Below are 21,300 nucleotides of genomic sequence, written 5' to 3' on the forward strand. Positions count from 1 at the left end.
CCACACGAACAGCAGAGTCTGGCCTATTGAGTGCAGAGGGCTCAAGCAGCCCCAATAGGCTTTGATCAGTTCTGCCATGTCAGCAAAACACTGCCGGCAGAGCCAGCTTTACCAAGATGTATGTATATTTGGGAATGAATGTTTACACCGGTACTGGATATGGAATTACTTCTTTTAGATTTAAATCTATTTGAAATAGCTTCCAAAGACAGGTGACCTGCCACCGTGAGTGAGGCATTGTATTGTTCAGCTAGTGCTCACGTTAATTATACAGTGCAGAATGAGGAAAAGCACAAGCGCTGCTGTGGCTGGAAGAGTGAAGAACTAACCAATCGAGGAGTCAGGCCTGTGAGGAGCAATTGTAGTCCCTCCCCGGGCCGCTAAGGGCTGAGAGGGGAGCCGGTGCTGCTAAATGCTCGTGCCTCAGAGGGACGATGGTGGAGGGCTGGTAAACATGGCGGCGCTCTCCGAGGATGGGAGGTACGGATTAAATTGTGGCCAACACAGCGCAGACAGAGTCACCGTTCTGCACGTCAAATTGACCGAGACAGCACTGAGGGCGATTGACAGTTACCAAAATTGCACGGTGAGTGAAATGTATTCGCTTCGACTGAAAATGGCACTGAAATGACTGAAGCCCAACTGCCACGCACTGCTAAAGCTTACGTTAGCTCACTTGCTGGCAGCGAACATAAGCGCTCGAATTTCCACCGTTTTAGTCGAGTGTCGTTAAATTAATTAACAGGGAGCGATTAATCGGGCTTTCTACGTTTGTGGCGAATGAGTTTTAAGAACTGACAAGCGTTGTTTAACCAAGAATATCTGTTGTAAACGATGACACTCCAAAAAAAAAAAAAAAAAAAACTTTCGTTAGGAGTCTGTTAGTGAGAAGCTTTAGTGCTGCTGTGTGGTCCATTTTCCTCAACTTACCCTTTTCCTAGACAAACTAATGTGCCTTTATTAACGTAGTAAAGTTAGAATGTCATGAAGACGAGGGCGTAGCTCGAAAAAAAAAGACTACCCGTGTTAATTTATTTTACTCATTCGTGTACGGAGGTTATTTGTGCAGTTCAAATATGCTGATAAAGTAAGCTAAAATGTAAATTACTGCTCTTTCAACTATGGGAGTGTCAAGCCACTTTGTCATATGAGCCAAAGGTTTAGCCAAAAACTAAGTTATGTTTAATTTTTAAAAAGCAACTTTGCATCATAAACTGGAAAGCCAGGCATCCCATTGCCAACGTACCCAGCATATTTTTCAAAGAGTAAAATCTGACATGCTACCACTTTTTAGGCAAGATTATGAACATGTATGAGCAAGTGCTGCTGGTGTTTACTTGGAAAAAATTTTCATTTTGCTGTGTTTGCTGAGTCATTGAAATTCTTTTGCATGTCAGGCGAAGAGAAGGCGGATATTTGTATGTTACCCGTATCTCTCCACCTGTCTTATTGAACATTTAGTTCACAATATACATTTGCTACTTAACATTTTGACAGTGTTTAGCTTGTGGGCGGCACAGTGGACGACTGGTTAGCATGTCTGTCTCCCAGTTCTGAAGAGCTGGGTTCAAATCTGGCCTCACCTGTGTGGTGTTTGAATGTTCGCCTGTGTGGGTTTCCTCCCACATCACAGAAACACGCATGGTAGGTTAATTGGAGAATCTAAATTACCTGTAGGTGTGAATGTCAATGCAAATGGTTGTTTGTTTATATCTGCCCTGCGATTGGCTGGCGACCAGTTCAGGGTGTACCCTGCCTCTCGCCCAGATTCAGCTGGGATTGGGTCCAGCACGCCTGCGACCCTAGTGGGGATAAGCAGTACAGAAGATGAATGAATGAATGTTTAGCTTGTATACTTGGTATCACCCTGGATCTTGGCAGAAGTAAGAATCTGTTAATTGTATAAATCGGTGTGCTATTTGGTCAAACTTGGTGTGCTATTAGGAGACTGCATAACTGTAGATATATTTAACTTACTAATCTTGAAAGACGCATGCATGGTGTTACCTCACAAAGGTACGACAGGTGAGCTAAGCTGGAGAATCTGAGTTGTAGATGCCTGAAGTCTACCTGACCTCACATTTGGAAACAACAATTGTTACACAACACTGACACAGCCTCGGGCCCCTCACGGCCGATGGGCCCAAGGTGAGTGGAGCGTTCAGAGGTCTCACAAAGTGATCTTTATGGCACTAATGAATGACACACATAAAACAAGCTGGATTTTACCCCCATTGTCAAACTTCATCGATGAAACAATTCAACATGCATTTAGATGTGACAAAATGGCAAACAAGGTTTTTGCTAAGTTGAATGAATTATTTTCAACCTAAATGGATGTTGTGATGTTGGTTCGCATACTGTGTTGGAGCGGGTTGCCATCTCTTGCTGACTGAGCAGCCAAACCTGCCAGCTTTTTGTTTCTTGCCCTCTGGGCAATGTGCGTTGTAGCTGAACTAGTCATCCTGCTATGGAGGCTGGCTATCTTTGCCTTTCTGTGGTGATCTGAAATGTGATCAGAACTGGTTGGTCTGTTTAATGGTGGGGAAGGGCGAGAGGAAGAGAGTCAGTCAGTGGCTTGGGGAGTAGAAGTTTAACATTCATGACAGGGATCATTCTGTCCCATTTAAAGTATTCTTTTTTCTTTTGCTTATCCCAATCTATGTTTTATAATAAAATGCAGATTCCACTGAAATTGGCTAACGTAACCGTTTTAGAAGTCTTCTCCAGCTGTGAGGGCGCTGGGAGTCCAATGTGTCTTTGTCCTAACCTCCTGTGTAATGCAGCAGTGAAGCCTCTGCATATTTGTGGTTGTCGACGCCAGTCCAATTACACATGAAAACCTACATAAAGCTTTTCAGAAATAGCCGCTATCAAATAGGTACAGCTCCTTGCTTTGACACTATGTATCAATCAGTAGCAAAGTAGCATAATGTCTTATATTGTGGTTTATTTTCTAAAATGCAGAATATCCAGAAATAAGTTTCATTGTTGTTTGGCCATTCTGGATGGTCTTCTTGGTGCGACAGGCCCCTAAGGCTCTGCTGCTGCGTCAAGATGTTTTCATTACTTCTTGTCAATCAAATTTATTGCAGGTTTTTCTAAATTTAAGTTTGTGACAATAACCTCGAAAGGCTCTGCCAACTATATTTTACATTTGTGATGTTGCACTGTATTAAATGGCTTTTTTTCTTAATTTTGCAGAATGTATCCTCTTTGCAGCCAACAATACAATTCAAAGGACTCCAAGGGGTAAGAATTTATTGGCATTTAGAGTAAATTCTGTTTATTTTGAAATACTTTGTAGAACGAGTAACAGCACTTCTTAATTTATTCTTTCTTAGTCAAGTTAAGCAGCTACTTCTTCTGTTTTAGCTCTAATCTGTGTTATTTTAGTAGTCAGTAACTGAAGATGTTTGTACTTATTTATGGCCTATTCATAGAACATGTTATCTTAAGAGACTGTGTGGGACATACCTTAAAAATTGGATAAAACATTACTTCAGATCTTCAATATTCTCTTAATTTCATCATTCATTCATTCATTCTCTACTGGTTATCTGGAGTTGGGTCACCGGGGCAGCAGTTTAAGCAGGGAAACCCAGACTTCCCTCTTGCCAGCCACTTCATCCAGCTCTTCTGGGGCGATCCCTATGCGTTAGTCTCTCTAGCATGCCCTGCGTCGTCCCCTGGGCCTCCTCCCAGTGAGACGTTCCTACAACACCTCAACAGGGAGCTGTCCAGTAGGCATCCTAATCAGATGCCCGAGCCACCTCATCTGGCTCCTCTCAATGCAGAGGAGCAGCAGTTCGACTCGGAGCCCCTCTCGGATGACAATGCTTCTCACCCTGGCTCCAATGAAGAGCCCGGACACCCTGTAGAGTAAACTCATTTTGCCGGCTTGTATCCGCGATCTTGTTCTTTCGGTCATGACCACAGCTCATGAACATAGGTGAGGGTAGGAACGTAGATCGAACAGTAAATTAAGAGCTTTGCCTTTCAGCTCAGCTCCTTCACCACAATAGACCGATACACTGCAGATGCTGCACCGATTCGCCTGTCGATCTCCCACGCCATTCTTCCCTCATTCATGAACAAGACCCCGGGATACGTACTTGAACTCCTCCACATGGTACAGGAACTAATTCCTGACCTGGAGAGGGCACTCCACCCTTATCCGACTGAGGACCATGATGTCAGATTTGGAGGTATTGGTTCTCATCTCATTCGCTTCACACTCTGTTGCAAATCGCTCCAGCAAGAGTTGGAGATTGTGGCTTGATGAGGCAAATAGAACCACATCAGCTGTAAAAAGCAGAGACGTAATACTGAGGTCACCAAGCCTGACCCCCTTCAACGCCTTGGCTGCACCTAGAAATTCTGTCCATAAAAGTTATGAACAACAGAATCGGTGACAGGGCAGTCTTGGCGGAGTCCGATCGTCACTGGAAAGGACTCCGACTTACTGCTGGCTATGCGGTCGTATCGGGTCGCACGCTGACGAAACAACCCATATCAGGGAGTCCGGTACCCCATACTACCGAAGCGCCTTCTCAAAGTCCACAAAGCACATGTCGACTGGTTGGGCAAACTCCCATTCACCCTTGAGGAACCTGATGAGGGTGTAGAGCTGGTCCACTGTGCCATGGCAAGGATGAAAACCACAATGCTCCTCCTGAATCTGAGCTTTAACTTTCCGACGGACCCTCTTCTTAAAAAGGGGAACCACCACCCCGGTCTGCCAATCCAGAGGCACTGTCCTCTATGCACATGCGATGTTGCAGAGACAAGTCTTTTAAACTTTCATAGAAAATGAATTTGCTCCAAAAAATAAAATATCCACCTAAGATGTTGATATCACTGAACCACCCACCTAACAGTCTTCAGATGTTGATATGGATCATCTGCACCAAATATACTGCGACACTGTGAGAAGATTTTTTTTAATATACCAAAACAGTCACATTTTCGTTTGAGAAAGCAACAATTGGCCTGAGTCCCCACAAGCAAATGAAATCTGTGAATACTTTTTTTCCCCAAATTAGACACTTTTGTCTGATATTTTAACATTAAAAATATAATTATCCATGAAATTCGCCATTCCCAATTTAAACAATGCAATGTTGAGAGGGAACAGGAATTGAAAAAGTGTGCATTATAACCTTTCATGATCCTGGATGGGCTCTTCCCATTTTTATTGTGAGCTCTTGATACAATGATCAAGCATGGAAAACTTCCCTGGCTCCTGCACTATTGGAATTGGGTGAACTTAACACTTTATCTACGCACAGGTGCGCAGCGGCGATGTTTTATCGTCAATCCACCGCCCAGTAATTAATAACCACCTACTGCAAAAATTGCAGTAATGCTAGGGTGTATCACAAAGTGATGAGTCATGACTGACGTAAATGTGCTTTGGCATGGATGAGTGCAACTCTGTGTGAGTACAGGCTGGGGTAACCATGCTTCAGCATGATGCAGGACAAGTGGACAAGAGTCGGCGCATCTTTAAATTCTTGACCAGGTGGAATAAAAAAGAAGGGCGACAGAAACAGCCATTCAATAACCTTCCTCAGGCCGAGTAAACATACCAAATTGCCTATTTTTACGACGAGTCTTATTAAAAATAAATTGCAATCCTCCTTACCACTCTGGATCATTCTCAGGGCACTGAATCAATCGCAGCTGGGCAGTCCAGTTGTAATCAATTCAATGCCCAGAGAATAAAATGACCTGTATGAATTAGAATATTCATCGGCACTCTGAATCATGTTGGACTTTCTGAAATAAATTGTACTTTTGTTCCGTGTGTGGATTCTTTCAGCGCATTAAAATACCCAGGACAGATTCTTCTTCTGATGCCTCCCACAATTTTGATTTCTACCTGTCTAATGTTGGCAAAGACAACCCTCAGGGAAGCTTTGATTGCATCCATCAGTATGTTTCGAGGTAACGGCTGAATCGACTCTTCTTTGCCAGTGGCTCGTTCACCTTTACCTTGCATGCCTCATTGTCTCCAGCTCAGGGGCCTCTCACCTGGCATTGTTAGCGACAGTACAGGACAAGGTCACAATATGCGCTACGAATGACTCCTACCAGGTGACCCGGGAACGGATGACACAGGCTGTGGAGGATACACGTGAACGTGGAACCAAAGTCATCAAACCGGGGGGCCAGTACAGGGGTAAGGCCCTTCAGACGTCAGAATGACTCTACAGAGAATTACCTACTCTCCACTCTGTTTAAAACTGCCCCTTTTTGGGGACTGAATAGGTTAAATATGACCCGCCTGATTCTATACAAAGCCCTTATGGCTACTGACTAAGCCATTCTATCATCTCAGTCTTTTCCAGATTAACAGTCGGACTGATGAGGGCCAAAGGGAGAGTATAACAGGAACGATGGTGAAAGGACATTGATAACTTTGCATTCCTTGCAACTCTGGCTATATTAACAAAGATTGTATCTATTCTTATATTGCAAAACTAAATCAATTCAATTTTAATCACAGTGTGATCGTACAGTGTTTTAAGTAAAGCATTCTGATAAAAATAATTCTCCTAGTAATCAATTTTTACAATTAAGAACTGTATTGCAGGAGAACACATTCATTCCCATTTACAGTGTCCCTGAACGCATCTCAAGCACTCACACAGCTGCGTGTGCCTGCCTCGTTTCATTCTGATGAGCGAAATAGGAAATGCAGCAGGTGTACAATCTTTTAATCTCTTGAGCATGTCCCAGCAGGTCCCTCTGTTGATCACTTTTAATATAACAGTTGATTCACTGTAAATGACAGTACACCAACAACGCAGCAGATCCTGCGATGTGACTATTGCGCACATGTACATTGCAGCGCTCAAGCAAAATATTTTGCACCCCTAATGTGTAGGGTGGTATATTTCTGTGACTGTGTGTTATGTTATATATTGCTATGGTGGATAATAATATGACTAATAACAAGGACCGAAACACCAGGAGTGAGTTTGTCATTTGACTATAACAAATGCATGTGAAGTTTGCATGCACAACAAGAATTATGCAATAGAAAACTAAAACATGAAAATATTTTTTAGATGGTGTACAGGATTTGTCCTCAGTGTTCTTTTGTGGGTTGAGTCAAATGACTTTTAGAACAGGCCTACATCACAAAGATGACCATGCATACATAAATACAGTAAGGATGAAGCTCATTTTTCACTTCTAAGCTACAAACTCCAATTCCAATGAAGCTGCTATTTTTGATTTACAAAACAATGATTTGCAAATCCTTTTCAACCTATATTCAGTTGAATATACTGCAAAGAACAAGATATTTCATTTTCAAATTGATTGCTTTTTCTTTTTGCAAATATCAATACATTTTGAATTTGATGCCTGCAACACATTCCAAAAAAGATGGGAGAGGAGGAGCATGTTTACCGCTGTTTTACATCACCTTTCCTTTTAACAACACTCAATAAGAGTCTGGGAACTGGGGACACTAATTGTTGAAGCTTTGTAGGTGGAATTCTTTCCTATTGCTTGATGTACAGCGTCACTTGCTCAACAGTCAGGGGTCTCCGTTGTCGTATTTTTTACTTCGTAATCTGCTGCAAATTTTCAATGGGAGACAAGCCTGGACTTGTACTCTCACTCTTTTACTACGAAGCAATGCTGTTCTAACGCATGCAGAATGTAGCTAGGCATTGTTTTGCTGCATCAGCAGGGATGTCCCTGAAAAAGCCGTTCCTTGGATGGCAGCATATGTTCTTCCAAAACCTATATCTACCTTTTCAGCATTAACGGTGCCTTCACAGATGTGCAAGTTACCCATGGGCACTAACACAACTTAATTTTCCAAACAGGTGCTTTTTTAGCATTCCCCAACTTTCCCACTATATTGTTGCCCCTGTCCCAGCTGTTTGGGAACATGCTGCAGGCATCAAATAAAAAAGCTTGAAAACACAGGCTTTTTATGTTGGGGCTCTCTGGATAGATTTGCACTAATTAGGCAAGATAGAAACTGGGAAATGAGAGGAAACGCTGACAAAACGGGTAGCTGAAATGCTTGTTAGAAGCTGCTTGTGAGCTTCTTATGAGCATCTAATTAAAAATTGCAAGTGGAGCCTTAAAGACCCTGTAAAGGGACTTGAGAGGTTTGTTTCTAAATATGTTATACAAAGCCCAGTAATGCACTTGAGCTTTCTGGTATGGGTTGGCCCTGCCCCACTATATAACTACTTGAGTGGTTTCTCGGATCAGTGGTTTTCCTGTGCAATTGTGAGTTAAATAGTTTTTTTTATTACAAGGCACATTTCTATCACTACAGCATGCAGTTAGTCAGCAAGCTATTACTACAACCAAAAAATGTATGTTTTATGGATGCCACAATTTACAGAACAGTTTTGTTTATTTACATTCCCAAATGTTATGTATTTTGTGTTATTCTGGCTACCATAAGTTCAAATGCAGAGCATTGCGGGGTTTATAGCTAGCAGGAAGTAATTGCTCAAATGTCTGTTTGAGCCACAGGCTGAATAACGTGTGCTGCTGTGTTTCTATTACTTTTTTTACTTTTCTAAACCAAGTCACTGCAATTTATTATGGAGTTTAATTTCTGAATTGATTTGGACCTTTACATAAAAAGGCAAACTGCTGACGGAAGATGCTTTCATCCATACTTAATTCCAGGTCTTAGGCTTGATTTCAGTAAGTAAATTGTGGATTTTGACTCTATACTTTCATAGCTACAGTGAAGGAGACAAGTTAATAACTGGCCAAGATCATCCATAACCATACAAAGCCAACGTCATAGCATGTAGAGCAGCTTGCTATGTGGTTAACATTAAATTCCCTCCGTCTCTAGGAAAGCAAGTACATGTCCGTAAACCAGCACTGTCAACACCTGAGATTGTCCCAGAGCGCAAGCGATCAACACCCATCAACCCAGCCAATACTATCCGCAAGTGCCTTTCCAACAACCCTGTATCCCAGCGGCCATTTCGGGACCGTGCCGTTCATCTGTTGGCGCTAAGGCCCTACAAGAAGCTGGAAGTACTTGCCCGTTTGCAGCGGGATGGAATCAACCATAAGGACCGGAACTCCTTGGGGACCACTCTGCAACAGGTGTAGTAAAGTGTCATGGGTTTTGAACATCTCTTTGGCTTTTGCCTCAGTTCATTGCTGAACCCTATTTGCATGCACAGATGTGTGTCCACCACAGGATATGAGCAGTTTCTTAACACTTTGCACAGTTTTCATGCAGTCATAGCTGAACTTGAAACTGTCTCTGTCTTTTCAAAACAGGTGGCAAACCTTAACCCCAAAGACAATACATATTCACTGAAGGATTTTGTTTACCGTGATGTCCAGAAAGACTGGCCTGGCTACTCTGAAGATGAGAAGATCCAGGTGGAGCGTATCATTGCTCGGTAATTTCTTGGACATTTATACTTAAGAACCTACACTTTGAGGACAAGGACCGGTTTAAACTCTGGTTGTAAAGTGGACTAACTACTGTATAAGGACTAGGGCTGCACTGTATTGTTTGAGCATGGTCATCGAGATGTTCGCAGGCGCTCTAGTCACATCGCAAGGTCCTGCGATGTAAGAGGCAAAATAGCTCTGCTAATCAACATGCACTGCGCGCATCATTACACTAATCACAATCGCACTGTGAATAGTTTGACAGATAGCAAAACATTCTCTGAATAAGAAGCTAAAACGTTAATTATTTGTCACTCCCAGCTGTAATTTACTGTAAAACAAATAATTGAACGACTGTCTGCTACCAAAGTGCCTAGCATACAATGATAAACTAGACGTGCTAATAAGATTCGCGACAATTTTACAGTAAATTATACAACACATGGAGCAGCCCGGAGTGTTATACTTATCTTCCTTTATGATAACTATCACTGAGGACACAGGAAGCAATTTCTTGCCTGCATTTAATGTATATAGTATAGCGCTTCAGAATGCAACGGACGAACGCAACAGATTATACTTGAGGATAGGGGAAGCGGTGGAGAGCTACGGCTACATTGAAGGGACGAACTTAAGGTGCACACAGCAACATGTTGTTTAAACTAATGCACTCATATATAAATACTAATGTATATTTCACTTGTACAACAACAGATTGATTAAAAACAAATGAATAGTGTTAGGAATGTGCTAATGACTACAGTATAAGTGGGCATGAAAATAAATGATTTTAAATTTGTCTGGCTGGACTCTTACCTGCTCAATACTACAGTGCATTTAAATAGAGAGAGACTTTACAGAAATGACTCAGTATACTTCTGTAGTCCATTAAGCATAGTTTAACACTAGTTTATTTTATGCAAATACAGAAAGGGAAAAAGAGAAATGCATGCTGGTTTCCACATCACAAGTATGGCATCATGTATTTTTTTCACGTTGCAATACATCTAGGATTTGTTTTTCCCCCAATATCGGTAAGACTAATATGAAACAATACATTTCACCTATATAGCATATAATACCTGCGTTTTCAAACCAGAGTAAAGTTATTAACATCAAATCTAATCTGCCAGTTTGAAAGGATCTATGCTTTTTATGCAATAACTGTCATTCAGAAGCCAGGGATAAAATGGCCCCATTGCCCTGAGAGTTAATGTTGATTACCAATAATTCAGGTTTATTGCTGAGGTTAGCGACTTTTCTGGCTTTTCTTACGACTCTCCTTTTCCTTCCAGCTTGTCCTGTTAAGGGTCGTGACTAGTTTTCAAAAAAGGGAGTAATGACTTTAATTCCCGCAAACACATGAACAACATGAAATCTTTTTCCATGTGTGACAAGAAAGCAGCCCAGTGAAGGCAATCATGGAGTGAACATTCACAAGACGGTGCCCATACCGTATATGCTTTGTAAAAGCATGGATTTATCAACGTTTGACACTTGTGACCCTGATGTATATTTACAAGCTCCAAATTTTTTGCCATGGTCTCCTAACCACACCTGTACAGCTTTGAGTGAAGTTTGTGAGAGAACTGGAGGGGGTGTAACGTTACTTTCGACAACAGAAGTATGGACCAACCGAGCCATACAGTTTGATGACTCACTGTATAATGTTAAAGGGATAGTTTGCAGTTTTCAAACTGGTAGCGAGAATTAAATGTAGCCTCACTTCAGTCCCCATTTCCCCCTCAAGTCTTTGACCAAAGCCACGTCCCTCACTGACATGTAACTGAAGCACGCTATAAAGTGTTGGACGAGTACGCTTCTCACTCACCGGTGTGTTAAAGAGAGGCCACTGGCAGCTCGTTCTTTTAGTGCATTAACTCTCACCCCGTCAGGACGGTGGATCTGCGTGTTCGAAACCCAGTGGTGGCTGGACTCAGTGCTCGTAGGACACCACCGTTGCATATGTTAAGCCTTGTTTTGTCTCGAGAGCTTTACAATTCCTTTTAACTTTTGTTGCTAACTGGAGGTAAATAATTCAGCCAAGGAAACAAGTCTGTGTGGCTGCTGGCAGTGCCCACGAGGCTGCGGTGTGTGCATGGCAAATGAAAACAGCTCATCCACGCCGTCTGTCTCTACATTATTTGATTGGTTATTCTTCCTCGTGGAGGCTTTGTAAAATCATCCATCTCTGGCCCAATCTTATGCTTCTCACATTATTTTAATTTATTTTTAAAACAAAGATCATTTTATTATTCCACTGTCAGGTCATACGAAGTGTTCCCTCGCTATATCGCGGTTCACCTGTTGCAGATTCAGTGCATTGCGGATAAAAAAAATTTGTCCCCCAGAAAGCGGGGGACAACATGTTTTGAATATTGTCATTGTCATTTGCTGTTTCTATAAGCCAAGTGGAAACTACTTGGTTTCCACATCACAAGTATGGCATCATGTATTTTTTTCACGTTGCAATACATCTAGGATTTGTATTTTTGTTGGGGGGGGGGGGGCATCATGTAATGCTTATTTGTGTGCTCTTTTCTAAATTCGCATGTTCACATTGTCCTTCTTCAACAGCAAACTAGGTCTTCCTACTGAGGCGCTCTCAAACAGCTCTCCCAAAGACAGTTTACCTTCATCCCCTCGGGTACCTTTTGCATACAAAAACAGTCCTCTCTCACGTACGCACCCATGCACACGTGCACACACACACTTCCTACCTTCTAAAATATTGTTTCCCCTTTACAGAAGCGCCAGCCAGATTTTGACTTTATAGATCCTTTGGCGCCAAAGAAAGCCCGCATCTCTCACCTCAGCAATCGTGGGCCAGCCACATCTTTATCATCATCATCCTCCTCCTCAGACCGCCGTGAGGCTGACGGAAGCCCCAGCGCAAAAAGCTCTTCTCTGCCCTCCAATGTCATCTTGGGTCCTCCCAGCCATCTCCCAATTCCCTCTCACCCTCCAGCACCCTCTCACCAGCAGCCTAGCCCAGCCTCCAGCTCGAATTCCCCCAGCACGCCCGAGGGCTGCGGCACCCAGGACCTGCCCGTGGACCAGAGTTCCTCCTGCAGGGACCCTTCACCAAGTTCCTTGTCATCTGATAGAGCCTTGCAGCAGCATTATCAGCCCCCAATCCCGGTGGCCACACCGGTTGCCTCACCGAGCCCTCCACCCTGTACCTCAGTCACTGTTACCTCCACTGTGATCACCAGCTCTCCCTTGTCCACTGGTGACAACAGGAAGTTCAAGAAGAAGTCCAAAAAGCACAAAGATAAGGATCGCCTGCGAGACAAAGGGAAACGGACAGAAAGGGGCAGCAACAGATCTCCAAGTGTAGTCGAGCAGGCTAAGGAGAATCGGAAATCTAAAAAGAGGCAGAATGTTGAGGATGAAAAAAGACAAGTTACCAACAAGAATCAACCCACGTATCGAGGTGCGTTTCTGATGATTACGTTCCGTAAGTCTGATGTCTGTCCATTGCATATTTAATTGAATTTTATACCTTAGATCAGGCATGCCCAAAGTCCGGCCAGCGGGCCAAATCCGGCCCGTGTCCAAATTTCCTCCGGCCCGAAGCATCATGTCATAAAATCAATGATGTGTGGCCCGCCAGCACAGTTTACCACAGTAAACAATACACACATACAAAAAAAAGGCATTTTATATTTCACCTGAGGGTGGCAGTAGACCTGTGGCTGCACTCTCGTCGTGTGACCCCTGTGTGAACTTTTACCCCTGTGGTATGTTTTTAGCCCATTTCTAAAATGGCAACTGAAACTAAAAAGAGGAAAGTTTACAACGAGGTCGCCGTGTCCAGGAGGAGTGAATTTTTTCACTGACATACAAAACAACTGTGTCTGCCTAATTTGCCAAGAGACTGTGGCAGTTTTCAAATAATTTAATATTAAGAGGCACTACCAGACGAAACATGCTAACTATGACAAGCTAACGGCGAACGAATGCGCCACAAAACTGAAGCCACTGGAAGCTGTTTTGATAGCACAGCAGCGCTTTTTCACGAGCGCGTGACTCAAATGAAAATTCTATAAAGGCGAGCTACGAGTCTCAGTGAATTGATTTTTTGTGATGATCAAACTACAGTTTTTGCAAATTTCTGTCATCTGATTTGACTATAGTATAATCAAATCATACTATAGTCACTATATAGTCACTATACTATTCTTTGTCAAAATGCACTGGGATGTGATTTGTTAAAACAAAATCAATAAATACATGTTTCTAAAAAATTTCAGTCAACTTTCATAAAATACTTCATTTGTATTTAATTTATTATTATTTTAACCTTTAACTATCCTGGTAATGCAATCGAAAACAGATTCTCATTTGTGATATCGACCTACCTGCAGACAGCAAAGTGATACAGTTACATATTTACATGTTAATTTACAATGGTAATGGTTCGACAAATGTCAGGCCGAATGGTCGGCCCCCATACATTTTCTCCTGACCAAATCTGGGCCTCTTTGTAAAAAGTTTGGACACCCCTGCCTTAGATGTTCATCTATTCCCTCCTTTTCCTGTGCATTTTCCACTGTCGCACATTTATTCGAACCTCTTTTAGAAAATTGCATCATGTAATGCTTACATTGAAACTTTAGTTCAGAATTCAGACTTGTGGAACAATGCTATCTCAGAGGATACGTATGATAACCGAATAATGACACTACCTTTGTGCCAGTATCTAATGCCAACTTTTTATGAAGGTCTCTAAACACCAGGTCTGTGCCAGTACAATAACACAAAAAAGCTAAATTATGTAGATCCAGAAATTCCGGGTCAAAATCTGATTTTAGATGGAACTATACTGTATTTCAGTGTTTTAAAATTGTCATTCCAACCCAAAGTACTGCATAATCGATTGTCCCTCAACCAATGTTTGCAATTTCAGTGTTTACATCGCAAACATTTGCCAAATGACTCTTAACGTGCATTTGATTATAGTATGACACAACTGGGTGGCACGGTGGTCAACTGGTTAGCACAGCTAGCTCACAGTTTAGAGGTCGTGGATTCGTTTTTAGGCTCCGGCCTCCCTTGTGTGGAGTTTGCATGTTTTCCCCGTGCTTGTGTGTTTTTTTTCCGGGTACTCCAGTGTCCTCCCACATTCCAAAAATATGCATGTTAGGTTCATTGAAGACTAAACTGCTCATTGGTGTGAATATGAGTGGGAAGGGTTTGTGTCTATATATGCCTTGTGATTGGCTGGTGTACCCAGTCTCTAGCCCCAAGTCTGCTGGGATAGGCTCCAGTACACTCGTGAACCTAATGAGGATAAGTGGAACAGGAATTGGATGATGATAAAGTTTTTTAACTGGACAGTTAAATTGGGATGATACCCAGACGTACCGGTACATATTCAAGTGTCCCAAATATTTTGTCATTAACAACTCTGCTTCATACAAATGGGATCCACACAATAAAATAGTTATTCTCATATCCTCCACAGTCGAAACCTCTCAAGTGAATTTAATAAAAGATAAACACTGAGATCTTCGCAAACGAGAACAGCTTGAGGTCAACCCAGGTATAACTGAGCTATAGATGTGGGTGTGACAGCGCCAGTGTGGATAAGAAGATCAGTAGTATTAGGGTTTGGAAAGTAAAGGCATTCAAATGGTTAGCCAACTCCCAAGTCTAATTGTTTAATTGTACAGACTTTAAAAATACATACTTGGTAAACGCATAAAAGCTCCAGTTGCTTTAGTCTTTTTTTTTTTTTTTTTTTAAATAAATAATACTTAATTATGCAGTGTGATCATTTTAGTAAAGTATGATTATTCCCCACATTTATGGTGACAACCAAAGGAAGGTATGTGTTTGAAAAAGACTTCCATACCAACAAATGAGGTATAAAGTAATCCATGTTCATTAACACGTGTGTGCTTTGCTCTCAGGCTACTCAGAAAAAAAGAGAAGAATCCGGGCCAATCTAACAAGTCGGGTATAAAGTATTGCATGTTCAAGACATTAACAGTGTGCGCTTTCCTCTCAGACTACTCAGAAAAAGAGAAGAATCCGGGCCAATCCACTGTATTCACATCCACAATTGAGGCGCCTGACTATGAAACGTAAGTTGCCCTGACAGAAAATGGTCCATTCAAATGAAAGCAGCATTATGTTGAGGCGCCTGACTATGAAACGTAAGTTGCCCTGACAGAAAATGGTCCATTCAAATGAAAGCAGCATTATGTTTTAAGTACTAAACAAGTTATGACAAAGTGCAAAGACGGAGTGGGAAGTTCCATTTCTTCTTTCACCATCAGGGAACCACTAACAAAAGGTGTCTGGGCTCAGTCTGCACCAATCTGTCTCTAGTATTTACAAACTGGAGAAATCTTGCCATGTCACGTTTAATTCCACATCACTTTACATTTAAAATAATCCTCACTTGTAATTCTAATCCCTCCCTTCACCGAGTTAAACACAGAAACTATGACAACAGCCCGTCCTTTTGGGGTTTTTAGGAAGTACACAGCACTGGTGTCCACAGACCAGAGGCAGCGCTACAAGAACGACTTCAACGCTGAGTACGATGAGTACCGTCTGCTGCACGCCCGCGTGGAGAACATAACGCGCCGCTTCACACAGCTGGATTCGCAGTGCCGGAAGCTGGCACCAGGCACCAAAGAGTATCAGGTCATCTTTTTTTTCTTGTTGTAAAATCCTACAGGTTGATATAAGCAGAAGCATACAGTTGGCTCGTTGGCTCACGAGTGCTCACGGGTGCTTTTATTTTATTTTGTTTTGTAGAAGGTCCAAGAAGAAGTCTTGAAAGAGTACAAAAAGATGAAACAAGTAAGCAGCCACATTGTAACATCTCGCTGAATCTTATGTACTGTTTTTCCTCCCTCATGAACTTCCTTTCTTTCAATAGTGTTTTCCACTGAAAACGAATAAGCACCTCACCCTCAATAGACTCCTCTTGTTTTCTGCTCAGGAAAAGAAAACACAATTTATCTGTACTACAACAAATACAATCAGTAATCACTTGGCTCCTTTCATATTGCTCACACACTGATGCTAAAGAGTTTGTTGCTAACTCTTGCTTGCCAAACGGCAGCACCTGCCAGAGCACGTAACATCTCTCAGCTATATTAGAAATGCATGGCATCTTACAGGCTGCTAATTAAATTTTGGAAACGCACTGACTGTGCAGTATTAAGGATGATCCTGCATTATCGGGTGGATGGTGTCTTTTTCTGCTGAGAAGCATAAATTTGGTTGCATGTGACACAAGTACCCTTTAACTTACCGTATTTTCACGACCTTAGGGCGCACCATATTAAAAGGCGCAGTCTCAGTTACGGGGTCTATTTCTATATTTAACACATACATAAGGCGGACCTGCCGTATTATTGGGCGCAGGAATGATAAAACATACGCTAGCTTAAAACATACGTTAGCATGCATGCAGGCTAAAACAATGTTTTTAAAAAGGCAGCGGGAGCAAAACTGAGTTCGGTTGTACTTTATTGATGCATTTAACAATGTACTCTCGTTATTTTTTTAATCAATCCTCATCCACAAATCCATCAAATTCCTCATCTTCTGTATCCGAAATGAACAGCTGGGCAAGTTCTCCATCAAACATGCCAGGTTCCCTCTTGTCATTGTCGGAGTTAGTCTCGTTGCCGTGCGGCTCCTCAGAATTGATGCCGGCTTTTACGAAAGCTCGAACAACAATGCAAGCAGACACGTTAGCCCAAGCATTCCACAATCCATTCACAAATTGTGGCGTAACTCGCCCGTTGCTGCCTCCAGGTCTTAGTAAAACTGCGTTCGCCATCTGTCATCCATCGCTTCAACACCGCTCACAACTTCACTTTGAACGCCCTGTTTACACGGATGTCCAGCGGTTGGAGTTCCTTCGTCAAGCCTCCCGGAATGATGGCAAGCTTCCTCACTTGCACTCAGTCAAATGGTGACTTGAGACGCTTCTCCCGGCTGTTCTTTGCTCATTAATCCATTGCTCGAGTTGGACTTCCAACTCGGGCCACCTGACCTTGTTTCCGTGGAAACTCAGCTTCGTCTTCTTGACTTGGCGAAGCTCGTTTTCCTGCTTCCTCCACTTGCGAACCATGGATTCGTTGATCTCGAATTCTCTCGCGGCTGCTCGATTCCCATGTTCCTCCGCGTAACTGATAGTTTGCAGTTTAAACTGTGCTTTGTAAGCGTGTCTCTTTGTAGGTGCCCTTTTTGCGGGTGCTTAGCCAAACCGATGTTGTTTTGCACAATGCACATACCGGCGCTATATACCTACTGGGGGCGTGCCTTTAGCGTCCTCTTTCACGCGCACTCTTCCCCCTTCAACGTCCACCTTTTCTCTATATAATCAGCGTGTCGGCAGGAAATGCTCCCAGTCAGTCAAGCGGAGCGCTCATCAAATTCACACAACAACATTTACAGATTTTCTAACTTGGTGCACACATAAGGCGCGCCACATTATAGAGCGCCCTGTCCATTTTGGAGAAAATTTAAGATGAGACTAGGTATTTTAAAGGGTGGTCATTATCCTGGTCCTTTGAGAGCTTTTTCTTGTCTTCTTCTTTCTCTCCCCGCTGCCTTAACCAATAAAAATGTTTATCAAAAAAGGCTTTCTCCTAACTGCTTAACCTTAATAGTGGCCCCGGTCCTCTCTGTGGTGGAATATCCGCCACTATATAAGGAAATATAATATTTTGTCACAGTGTTCCTTGTTTATCCCTACACTGGTTATGGTCTAACATTATGTGCCTGTTGTGATTCCAGCACAGCCCCGACTACCACAGTAACAAACAGCGCTGTGAGTATCTGCACAACAAGCTGGCACACATCAAGCGGCTGATAGCAGATTTTGACCGACGCCGAGCCCAAACCTGGTGCTGAGAGTCCTCTCGCCACGTCACTGATCAGTATTGTCCAACCAAGAGTGGAGGTGGGGGGGTCCAACTGACTCTTCTTTATTAACACCCCCACAGTTGCTGCCTATTCCCCCTTTCCTTATTTGCCCTTATCCCACTTTCCTTCCTTCTTTCATTCCTTCCTTTTACAAGCTTTGATTCCACAGGCTGCAATTGGCCTGAAATGTTCTGAATCCCATATTGACTTACTTTACCCCCATCACTTATGGCTCCACCACCCCCATTTTTTCTCCTTTTCTTTCTCTGAGGCATTGTGGATGTTTCCATAAGTGGGGGCTACACAAAGAGCAAATCGGTTTTGGTGGACTTTTCATCTCTTCTTAGCGTTTGAAAGACTTTATCTTGCAGGAATTAAAAGTATTTTTGAGCATAAGAGAAACTATTAACTTGTATTTAAGAAAAATAAGATCTATTTATTTTGGGACTTGTAGTGCAAAGAGTCCGCTGTTGATTTAACTTTTGCTAACCAACGCAAAAAACAATTATTGGCCTTATCGGTTTTGATATTGTCAAGCCATTTTGCACATAAGATCCAGATATCTTTTTTGGCAAAAATGTCTCCTGCATCATTGCTGTCCTCTCATGCTGATGGAGGCCACGTGACACAGGGCCGAGCACGAGAACCAACAGCAAGGGTGTGCGATGGGAAAATTAGTGAGCCGATGTGTCTATGGATTGTAAACTGTTCTAATGGCCATGTGGGGTGTTGAGGGAATTAAATGTAAAGACCTCCTCGGGAGCAGTGTTCCCCCTGCACCAAGAGTGTTGATGTCAAAGGTGCATTATGGGTGCCTTAAGGTGTTTCCACTCGATTTTGGTGTAGGTTCACCCTTTTGGTGGATAGTCTATACAAAGGAACTACAACTGCCTAGGAAAAGGCTGTGTGTGTGCGTGTGTGTGTAAGAAGCAGAAAACGGCAATGTGACGCCTGTGTTACAAATTGTGAGGGGGGGCGGTGTTTGAATGATTGTGCGAGATTAAGGGGGAAAATGTGGAGGAAAAAAAAAAAGAAACAAACCGAAAATAAGAAGGAAAAAAAAAAGCTGCTATTGTGTTTGACCAGCCAGAGCACTCAGGATCAACCTGGTTGGAGTAACAAATGAGATGTTTGTCAGTTCTGACTTGCTTCTTCTGCTGTGTTGATGTTGTTTTTCACCAAGGTCATTCACCAGAGGACAAATGTCTTATCAGATCAAATGTATTTGATCATTTTGAGTTCTGCAATGCATTGATGCTTAAAAGTGGTATTCAATATAAAAATATATATATTTTTGAGTCTTTGTTAACAAGGGAAACATTGTTTACAAAACCTGTTATAATCTTTATAATTAAATACTTCTCTGGTACACTTACATGGAGTAGCATTTCTGATTGGGAATTGGATGGCTGGGGAGGTTATTTTGCCACGGGCAGCGGCATGACCAAGGATTTGGGCCCCCAGGAGAAAAAAAATTACCACCAGCTGTAATTGAGCTCAATAACCAATCATGGGACAGGTCTGGACAAATCCAATTTCTACCGAGTTCTTCAAAAATACAATATTTGGTTGGCAGTCACAATTCACGATTTCCTTGTTTAGAAGACAAAGTCACCACTTTTATGTTGGAGTTGTCAAAGCAGACTTGGTGTATTCATTCTATTTGGTCCTCATTAGCCACCTGAAACTATGCATAAGGCAAGGGCTTTTACATTCTGTACATATTGTACAGTTATGTCACCCCAGCAACCAAAGAGATATGCTGTCATTCATGTAAAAAAAAAAAAAAAAAAAAAAAGAACTCCGCTTGAAATGTTCTCATGACCTCTTAAATGTATTAACAGAAGATAAGGAAATGACCTGGCAAATATCCAGCCATGGATTGAGAAAAAAAAAATGAAGTGGATTTTGAGCAAAATCTGATAATGGCCAAATAAAAATGTACAAGCTGTTTCAATAAAATCCACTTTGTTTTACCAACAGGAATTATGTCTTTCATCATGTACTATTTGAAATTGAACATGGATCTGTTTTGGGAGATTGTGAATAAACTGCTTAGTCTCCTTATTATTGTTATATATAATACATCAAATATTGGTCAGCATTCTCATTAAAAGCGCTCAACACTGACAAGTTTAATTCCTGTTTTTATTAAAAAAAAAAAAAAAAAAAAAAAAAAAAAAGACTTCTTTGTCTGCTTCCTCTAGTGGTGATCAAGGACAGAAAAGCAATGTGATAATGATGCTCCAGCATTGTCAGAAATATGTTAAGCCCCTTCAAGACTGCAGGTGGTTCTTGGCACATCCGTCATACATTTTGACCTTACAAACAGCACGGTATGAAGTACTTTGCACAGTGGCGTATCATGTCACCACACGGGACAAAGAAGCACATGCAGTTACTACTGTGCTTGGTATTTTTCATTTGAGTATTTGACATTTATTCGAAGTGTTTCCCAAATAGCCACTGTAAATGTGATCGGACAAACTCTTACGTCACCTCTATATTCCTGTATTAGAAATTCCCTTGTTTTTTTTGTTTTTTTTCCTGCGGACCCATCTTCAGATCGTCACTGAACTCACCTATTTGCATGTTTTTCTGCTATTTTTGCAATGTCCAAATATGCCACAAGATGGTCCCAAAGCCCTGGCTAATAGGAATGTAGTAAGTGGTATCAAAGAAGTACTATACCATGGTACCCCGACCTTACAAATTTATTTTTTCCCATGAACAAGTTTAGAACTCAATTTACTCGAATGGCAAATCAGTTTTCCCCATTGAAATTAATTGAAATGTCAATCTGTTCCAGCCCCCCAAAACACACCACCTTGTTTTATGTTTTTAATTAAGCGCTGCCCTGTAAAATAGAAATATAATAAAAGAGAATGGAAAGGGAAAAAATGGTTTTAATCATAAGCTGAAAGTCTCTCTCACACACACGCACAGTATATTTGTGTTTAAATGGCACAGCTTAGTGAGTAACGTCAGCTA

The 21,300-nt window shown here is 42.0% G+C and overlaps 1 protein-coding gene across 1 annotated transcript; it reads left to right on the top strand.

Moving 5' to 3' along the window:
• The first annotated feature begins 375 nt into the window (after positions 1-375).
• ell2 (elongation factor for RNA polymerase II 2) lies at positions 376-20,492 on the top strand. The gene is made up of 12 exons (XM_061688052.1): positions 376-586; positions 3,205-3,252; positions 5,825-5,949; positions 6,021-6,184; positions 8,849-9,108; positions 9,289-9,413; positions 11,986-12,055; positions 12,157-12,844; positions 15,425-15,500; positions 15,897-16,068; positions 16,183-16,227; positions 18,181-20,492. Exons 1-12 carry the CDS (start codon positions 413-415, stop codon positions 18,295-18,297), a joined length of 2,064 nt encoding a protein of 687 aa, XP_061544036.1. The 5' UTR covers positions 376-412; the 3' UTR covers positions 18,298-20,492.
• The last annotated feature ends 808 nt before the right edge of the window (positions 20,493-21,300 follow it).

Source organism: Phycodurus eques, chromosome 10 (assembly GCF_024500275.1).
Source record: "Phycodurus eques isolate BA_2022a chromosome 10, UOR_Pequ_1.1, whole genome shotgun sequence".
Classification (NCBI taxonomy): Eukaryota; Metazoa; Chordata; class Actinopteri; order Syngnathiformes; family Syngnathidae; genus Phycodurus; species Phycodurus eques.

What these genes read in the sequence shown, in the direction of transcription:
- ell2 (XM_061688052.1), top strand. Translation starts at nt 413, where the DNA reads ATGCTCGTGCCTCAGAGGGACGATGGTGGAGGGCTGGTAAACATGGCG. An exon ending in ACCGGGGGGCCAGTACAGGG is followed by an intron (nt 6,185 to 8,848) that starts GTAAGGCCCTTC and finishes CTCCGTCTCTAG; the next exon opens with GAAAGCAAGTACATGTCCGT. An exon ending in GAGGCGCCTGACTATGAAAC is followed by an intron (nt 15,501 to 15,896) that starts GTAAGTTGCCCT and finishes TGGGGTTTTTAG; the next exon opens with GAAGTACACAGCACTGGTGT.